We start from the raw sequence: 8,561 nt of genomic DNA on the forward strand, positions 1-8,561 counted from the left end.
CCTCATACTCTGTTTATCCTTCCTCCCCATTCTCTCTCTCTCTCTTTTCTTCTTTCCCCTCTCTCACCTCATTCTCTCTTTCTCTACTCATTCTCTCCAATGCATCTGTCTTCCTCCTCTGTCGTTCCAACCACCGTCCATCTTCGCTTCCATCATTCCAATCGCGGTCGACACCTCTGACGCCTCTATCTCCCCCTTTCTCTCTCTCTTTCTTTCATTCCCCTTCTCTTGTCTCATTCTCTTTCTCTACTTATTCTCGTCGATGCATCCAACGCCTCTATCATCGTTTTTCTCCACTGTCAACACCTCCATCTCTTTCTCTCTCTGGGCCTTCATTTCCATCGATGTCTCCGGTATCCGTCTACACCAGGGGCAGATCCAAGCAAGTGGGATGGGCTGGGCTGGGCAAAATTGAAAGTGGGCTGGACTAAATTAAGGCTAGACTACTACTAAAAAATTAATAAATTTACATCACAAAAATATTTTTTTTTGTGGGCTGTCCTGGGCTTCAGCCCAGGGCAACTCACTACTGTATCTGCCCCTAGTCAACACCTTCATCTTCCCCCTCTCTCTTTTTAGGTCACTAACACATATAAATATATAATATATTTACTGAAAATGTATTTGAATATAACTTCGATTAAATATACATTTTTTCTAAACAAAAATATAAACTAAACAAGAATAAAAATAAATAATATATTTTGAGTTAAAATATATTTTTATGTTATTATTTATTTCTTTATTTATTTATATTGTTTGTATAAACGTGAAATATAATATTATGATTTTGTTTAACTTTATATATAATTTTTGAATTTTTAATTTAAATAATATAAATACATAAATTTTTATGTTTTGTATGAATAATAAAAAGAAGAAATATAATTATATTTTGATGGATATAAGAATATATCTTTCTATTAAAAATAAATATTATAATATTATTTTTTATAATTTGATTTACATTTTATAAATTAAAAAAATAAAAAAAAAATATTTTTTTAAAAATAGCAAGCCAAACTGTACTCTTAGAAGCTTCAATATGTTATAAGTAAAAAATTTTAAAAATAACAAAGTAGGTGGAATATAAGAAAAGGTGCTATTAAAAGAACACCCCCCCCCCCCCGCGGGGGCCCACAAGGGAAAAACCAATTTTGTCTATGAGAGTTGCATCAAACAAACTTGTTTTTCCTTGTCCATTATTCTCGCACTTATTCAGAGTAATTGGCCTCTTTTGAAACTCTCTCATTTGCTCAAACAAGTTTAAATAATTTATAATTCCAATTATATTTTTTCTCTTTATCATTCATATAAAACATAAAATTTTATAATTATTTTATGTATAAATAATTATGTATATTTATATGTTATTATTTATTTATATTACTTGAATTGAAAGGTCAAAAACTATACGTACAGTTGTACAAAATCTAAATATTATATTTTACAAAAATCAAAAATCATATTTAAAGTTAAACGAAATCATAATATCATATTTTAGATTTATGCAAGTAATATAAATAGATAAGAAAATAAATAATATACAAGTAATATATAATATCATATATTATATATTTATATATATGTTGGTTTAGCACAAGACCCAAAGAGAGAAAGAGAAGTTGGAATGATGGAGGTGGATGGCGAACGACAAAAAAAAACAATAGAAGATCCAGAAAGAGGGGAAATAGAGGCATTGGCGGCCACTGGAATAGCTGAGGCGGACGGTGATAGAGGTTGGAATAAAGGCGAACAACGATCACGTTGATGTCGGCGGCAATGATGATGAGAAAGAAAACAACGACGAGAGAAAATGAGACGAAAGCATCAGTGGGGACTTCAACGGCTACGGAAAACGAGAACGAGTAGAAAAATGTAAGAGATGGGAAATAAAAGAGAGTGAGTGAATGGCTACAATGGGGTTTTCGAGAGGTGAGAGTGAAAAAGAGAGTGAGAGGTTGGTAATAGGATTTTTGAAGAAAGAGTGAAAGAGAAAGTAAGAGGCGGGTGAAAGGTCAAGGGTGAAATTACCTGAGGGTTGATATGTAATTTCTTTGAAATTGTCCACAACTACCCATTGCAGATTGTCCATTGATTTTGAGATTGGGATGTAAAATTTTTATTTTATCTTTAAATTTTCACTTTATTTAAGAAACTGAAAAAGTTAACAAAAAAATGAAAAGTTTGGCTAATCTGTGTTCATTTTTTTTTTTTCTTAAAGTCAATGATAGAATTTATTTATGTATTTTGTTAGACTTACAAAAATTATCAAAAATTCAAATAGAAGATTTTAACCTACTCAAAATATTCTAAAAAGTTAAGCTAAAATCAGCAAATTTCAAAAAATCAAAATGATCAAATACACAAAGAATATCCCGACAAACCAGTTAAGCAAATAGTTTAAAAAAAATTAAAAAATAAAATAACACCTCATTTAACGACGTTACCATATATAGAGCCTGCAAAGGTTTGTTGGATATATTCATTTGAGTCCAACAACCTTAGATCAGGGCTTGTTGAATTGGGTTGCCAAAGAAGATGAATAGGCGGCATGGTTTTGGTGATTTTTAGCAATGTTATGCAATGAAAGGTATCGTAAAATAAACAACAACATTACAGACACGATGAATCTAAAAATTTATATAAGGGGAGATTAATTTACTTTTTTTTATGTGTAAAACTACTTATTACAAATTTTGGAGTAAGTTGTAATTTTTTTTTTATTGAATTATTATTAAAGATTATTTTTTTATATTATATTAAAAATTATTTTTAATAGTAAGCTGCCCTGAGTTTCAACTCAAGACAATTCACATATGCATCCGTCTCTAACGAATAGTTTTTAGTGTGGAAGATGACCCTTTTCAGGTGGTCGCAGGCTAGTTGAAGTGTTGTTGGCTACGAAGTAGTTGACAGAGAAAAAAAAGGGGAGGAAAGTAATTTTTGAAAATTTTTCAAGGTTTTTAGATTACTTTTACCCTACAGTTTTGGGTTATTACTTGCAGACCCACTATTCTTTTTGTTTACAATGCACTTGTCCTCTAATTTTGTTCAAATTGCACCAACACCTTATAACTTATATTTTATTATGCATGAGATTATATAATTGACATAATTGCATTATATTTTTAAAATTTATGCGGTGAAGTTTAGGATTATTACATTAAAACCCAACCCATGTTTAAGGGCTTTTGTGCATATATAACTATATCATTGTCCTTTCGTGACTTTGTGGATAAACAATAACGTATATTATTATTATTATTATTATAACAAGGGTGATTGGTGTTTCATCCTAAATCACATGACATAAGTTTATTTAATAAATAATAAATGAGGATCATCATCTTGTTTGTCATGATAGGTATAGGAAGTTTATACATATCATGTATTTACTTTTATGTGTGATAAAAATATTTTGAAAGCATTACTCCCAGGACATAGATTAAGTAATTGGACTATGATAAGTTGAGATTCATATTAGTAGATTATGGATTCGACTTTTTGTCCTGCGCAGTGAGATAAAATCTCCATCTACAATTTATACGGGTGACGAGAAACCACACAATAGCGGTAATTTCAAGTATTTACTTTTTTGCACCTTAAATTTCCCACAAACCTTGTTAGTTTCCTTTTAAGCTAACTAGAGTCAATTTGTTCATATAATAATTTTATTTTTAACATAAATTTTGAATTATTATATGTCAATTAGGCTTATATGGGATATTCAATGTTGTCCTCATGATTATAAAAAAAATAAAAAATAAATAAAGAAATGAAATTATTTTCAAACTACGACTCCGATTCCGGTAGTAAATTTTTTAGAATATTTTGTGTAAAGCAAAGCAGCATTTTAGAATTATCTTAAAATAATGATAAAATTTAAAAAAAAAAAAAAGAATCTTCAATCTTGGCAAAAGAACTTTCGGTGCCCATCCAATCAAATTTCGTCAAAGAATGGGACATATCAAATAAAACAAATAAATAATAAAATAATAATCTTACAAATTAATTACTAGAATATAGGATCATTTAGATTAAAAAAAATTAAATTATATTATATTTCTTGTGTTTCTTATTTTCTTTCTAAATAAATAAATACACATACATATATAAGACAGATTAACAAATAAAAAAAATTAACAATTGACAATACCAAATTTAATATTTATTTATTCAAATTTATCAGAGCTCAAATCCAACTATCTCAAGCTTTCAAAAACCTCCACAAACAATCCATTTGGTGAGGCCCAGTTTGAAAGCTACCTGCTGGGCCCCCAGCGTGGGCTACTACTCCTTTCAATCTGCCACCACGGCCCAACATGTTTCCCTGCTTTGTTTATCAATCAACTTAAAATTAAAACAGCCTAAGATGATTTATGCAAATTTTGAAAATAAAAATAATTTTAAAAAACGAATAATTAAATAATTAATTTGGTGAGTAGGGTGACGTGGCGCAAAACAAGTGGTCAGCACCAGCTAAGTTAACTGTAGCGCATAAAGAAAGAATATTTGCGGAATTATGCCATAATTTAGTAATATATATATATATATATATAAAGAAAGTATTAACAAAATAAAAGAAATGACATTTTTGTAATTAAAAACTTCTTGGTGAGTTTAGAGGCCAAACATAGATTAATTTCTTCGACTTTTATCTCATAAATTATTTAAATTCTGTTCTCTTTATTATTTTTCAATTTGTTTTTAGTTTTTAGTTTTTTAAAATAGTAAAAACGTATTTATTTTTATATTTTTAAAAAAATATTTTTGAAAATAAAAAAAATTGTAAAGAAAACTTAAAATAATAAAAATAAAAAATCGTTTTAGTTATTTTCATCATAAACATATTTAAAATTTTTAAAACGTGAAAAATACTATAAATAAAAAATATATTTTTAATAATATTAGAATAGTCACTCAAAATATAAATTTAAAAATAATTTTAAAATTAAAAATTAAAATACGAAAAGAACATAACAGTACTAAATATCTCATCTGGGGACATGTTGAGCCTTAAGTCTAGTAGGCCAAGCTGGAGGACCTCAAGAACTAGTGGCCACTTTTTGATAGGGGTGAGGCTGATAGTGGGGATAGATAGGCATAGGCATGTCAAAACTATCTCAATTCTGGTGAAGTTCCAAGTCAAACTATGGGCGGTCCCCTTTGCATAATTGTACAAGTAAATCTCTGTACTTGCATATCAAATTATTGTGATGGTAAGATTTTTACAATTATAAGCCAAGCCCACTTTAATGATTGTCTTCCTCTCATTATACACTCTTTAATCATTTTTATATGGAACTTCTCTTTGTATAACAGTATGTACCCAATATTCATATATTAATCTGGAAAATGATTAATAAATAAATGCAATGAGGAAATAAGGTTCATAACAACTTTTTTAACAAAAAAAAAAGTTCTTATGCATAATAATGTGTGCTTTCTAATATCCCTTCTTTTGGAAGGATTCAATCAATCAGCCCATAATCAAGTAAATATAATTTTCTGTATGAAGGGTTTGTCTTGACAAAAAAATATATGTTGAAAGAAAATATATATAAATGATTTGGGTTACTGTTACAAATGCACTGTAGGATTTTAATTTATCATTTGAAGTGATTTTGACTTGTCTCTTATCAGGTGAGTAAGTAATATCTCGGTATTAGTTTAAAGTTTAAATCATTAACAAACTTATCAAAGCATCATTTTTAATAAATCTGAAATTCTAAATTTAAATCATAAATGATTTATAAAACATAACTTAATTACAGGAGGAGTCAGGATGAAATTTACCAAAAAGAGTTTTTATAAAAAGAGCTTAACCACAAAGAATATGGATGGCCTACATATATATATATATATATATATATAGAGAGAGAGAGAGAGAGAGAGAGATGATCTTGATATGCCACCAACAGATCAAACCCAAGTCACTAGACACCACATCTATCCACAGCCCAAGCAAACAAAATGGGAGAATTATTGCAGCATAAAGGACCTTCAGAGGATGAAAATGGTGAAAACTTTCCTTTTCTTTCAACAGTTAAAACACCATCTTTTCTATTCTATATATTCTCCTCATATTACATCTTATGACAAACACAACCCCCCCCCCCCCCCCCCCCCCCCCCCCCCCCCCCCCTCTCCCTCTCTCTCTCTCTACTTCATCTGCATCTAGCAGAGGTTTCTGCTCTCCCCATTTCTCTATGTTTCCCTGAATTCATAAGCTCATACGGGTTTCCTGCTGTCCATTTCTTTAGTTCCTCTGTTCCACCAGTTATGGCTTATTAACTGAAGCAATTCAATTGGGTACTTACAGATTTGCTACTTCCGTATGATTCTTTCTCCAGCATCTCTTAGGTCCTTCAACTGTAATTAGCTCATGCATTCCTAGTTTTTTCTTTTTCTAGCTAATGGTGAGAATGGACCGAAAAGTTCTGTTTTCAAGGGTATGAAAGACAAGGATCTTAGGATACTGGAACAGAGATTACCTCTGGGAGAATTATAATGCCAGTTCCTCTTGCTCCGCATCCAACGCCACCGGCTACATATACGCCGCCTGCAAATGGTAAATTGCTCAATTCTGGTACATACAGCTACAAGATTTCATGTTTAGTACTGTTTCTCCATACCTTATTGGCAGCCCACAAAGATTTCTTGTTTTAGTCTTCTAATCATGAACCTACAACTAAGAGCAGAAGGCTAGAAGACAATACCCACCCAGATATATAAAGCACTTACATTCAGGAGACAGTTACTAGTAAGTTTGAGCATCTAATATTAGTTCCTACTGGCAACAGATAAACAATTAGAAATCAAGATTACAAGAACTGGGTTTAAGAGAAAAGCATTAATTATGATGGAATGACATGACTGAATACAGTTTGCAACCTCAGCCGTTTTGTTTCAGCAGCCAAGAACTCGCAAGTTAGGTTAAACACACCGCTTCCCTGTTTTATGAATCTCTCTTTGTTATTGGTCTTCTGTTTCCATTGAAAAGCAACTTTGATCATTAGGTGCACAAAGCCAACTTGTGTGTTCTGGATGTCGAAACCTATTACTTTACCCAGTTGGAGCAGCCTCTGTATGCTGTGCTGTTTGCAATGCAGTCACCACTGTTCCACCTCCTGGTACGTATCATTCTTCCTTCTCTTTCCCTTCAGATTATCCAACGCTGCAATGTCAATATATATATACAGAAAATTTATTTCTTAAATTCAATTTCATCTTTCATTATTCTAATATATACATTTCAAAAGAAATCGCACGAAATTGATTGCACCCTGCCACTACAGGAACGGAAATGGCTCAGTTGGTTTGTGGAGGCTGCCATACTTTACTCATGTACATTCGAGGTGCAACTAGTGTACAATGTTCTTGTTGCCATACCGTCAATTTAGCAATGGAAGGTATAAACGATAAAACTAACAATGATATATCAAGCGATTCATAAGATGCGGAAGCACAAATTTTGGCTAAGCATTCATGGTTAAGCATCAAATGTGCAGCAAATCAGGTGGCACATGTCAACTGTGGGAACTGCAGAATGCTGTTAATGTATCAATATGGAGCTCGATCGGTGAAATGTGCAGTTTGCAACTTTGTGACATCGGTTGGGGTAAGCATGGAAATTCCCATTTACTTGGCTGCTTTCTTAATTATATCAGTTAATCAGATGCATCTACATATCCATTTCCATATAAACGAAAAGAAACTGGAATTATGGAACACAACAACATATCAGAGATTCCCAGTCCATTACTACTTTAACCAAACAATAATGACACTCGAGGATTCAAAGATTTGGTCTTTCTCTAGGCATGTATAGCAGCAATAGGAGAGGTGTTGGCAGATCTCTTGATCTAATGCCAACAATTAATCCAAGAATTCTTTTTTTTTTTTTTGGGGTGGGGGGGGCTGTTAATTTCCTTTGCTTCTCACTCTAAGCAGCAGAGCTCATTATCATCCCTGTCCCTCTACTCTACTTATTTCTGGCTAACTACGTAGTGCATATATATGTTGTTGGATGCTGCAGGCCGCCTCAACCAGCACAGCTGAACAAAAGTTCAACACCTAATTTGGTCACCGCAAACTACAATCAGAACATTTCCCATGGCTACATGTATAGAGTTATTTTGTCCCTTGCGTGACTGTATTACAAACAAAATATCAAGTTTTGGCAAGTCAGATGTGTGAGAAATATGAAGCGTGCGTACTCAGTATTATTATTATTATTATTATTATTATTATTATTATTATTATTATTATTATTATATTAAGATCACTTTGAAATTCAGAGTGGAATCAATTAGTCAAATGTTTTTGGATAAGGAAAGCTTCATTTTCATTTAGTTTCAGATATGCATCAGTGACATGAAGCACACGGCATTTACTTACTTGGCTGTGATATCTGTCTTTAGATTGTTTAAAAAGAAAAAGGGCATCCCCATCTAAGTCTAACTGATGACACCCACATATGTAGATAAATCAATAATCAAACAACACAATAAATGAGTGAAGGGACCATAAGAGATAAGGATAGGATATGTTTTGAG

At 31.7% G+C, this 8,561-nt stretch overlaps 1 protein-coding gene across 2 annotated transcripts; it reads left to right on the forward strand.

The window, feature by feature from the left end:
• The first annotated feature begins 6,108 nt into the window (after positions 1–6,108).
• On the forward strand, positions 6,109–8,267 carry LOC127812573 (protein LOL1). 2 transcript variants are annotated; one of them, XM_052353002.1, is made up of 6 exons: positions 6,109–6,315; positions 6,401–6,574; positions 7,023–7,136; positions 7,302–7,415; positions 7,515–7,624; positions 8,042–8,267. In XM_052353002.1, the coding sequence occupies exons 2-6, from the start codon at positions 6,514–6,516 to the stop codon at positions 8,081–8,083; spliced, it is 441 nt and encodes a 146-aa protein (XP_052208962.1). In that variant the 5' UTR covers positions 6,109–6,315; positions 6,401–6,513; the 3' UTR covers positions 8,084–8,267. The 2 variants fall into 2 exon arrangements, with proteins under 2 accessions (XP_052208962.1, XP_052208961.1); XM_052353001.1 differs by having other exon boundaries at positions 6,417–6,574.
• Positions 8,268–8,561: the final 294 nt, after the last annotated feature.

Source organism: Diospyros lotus, chromosome 11 (genome assembly GCF_014633365.1).
Source record: "Diospyros lotus cultivar Yz01 chromosome 11, ASM1463336v1, whole genome shotgun sequence".
NCBI lineage: Eukaryota > Viridiplantae > Streptophyta > Magnoliopsida > Ericales > Ebenaceae > Diospyros > Diospyros lotus.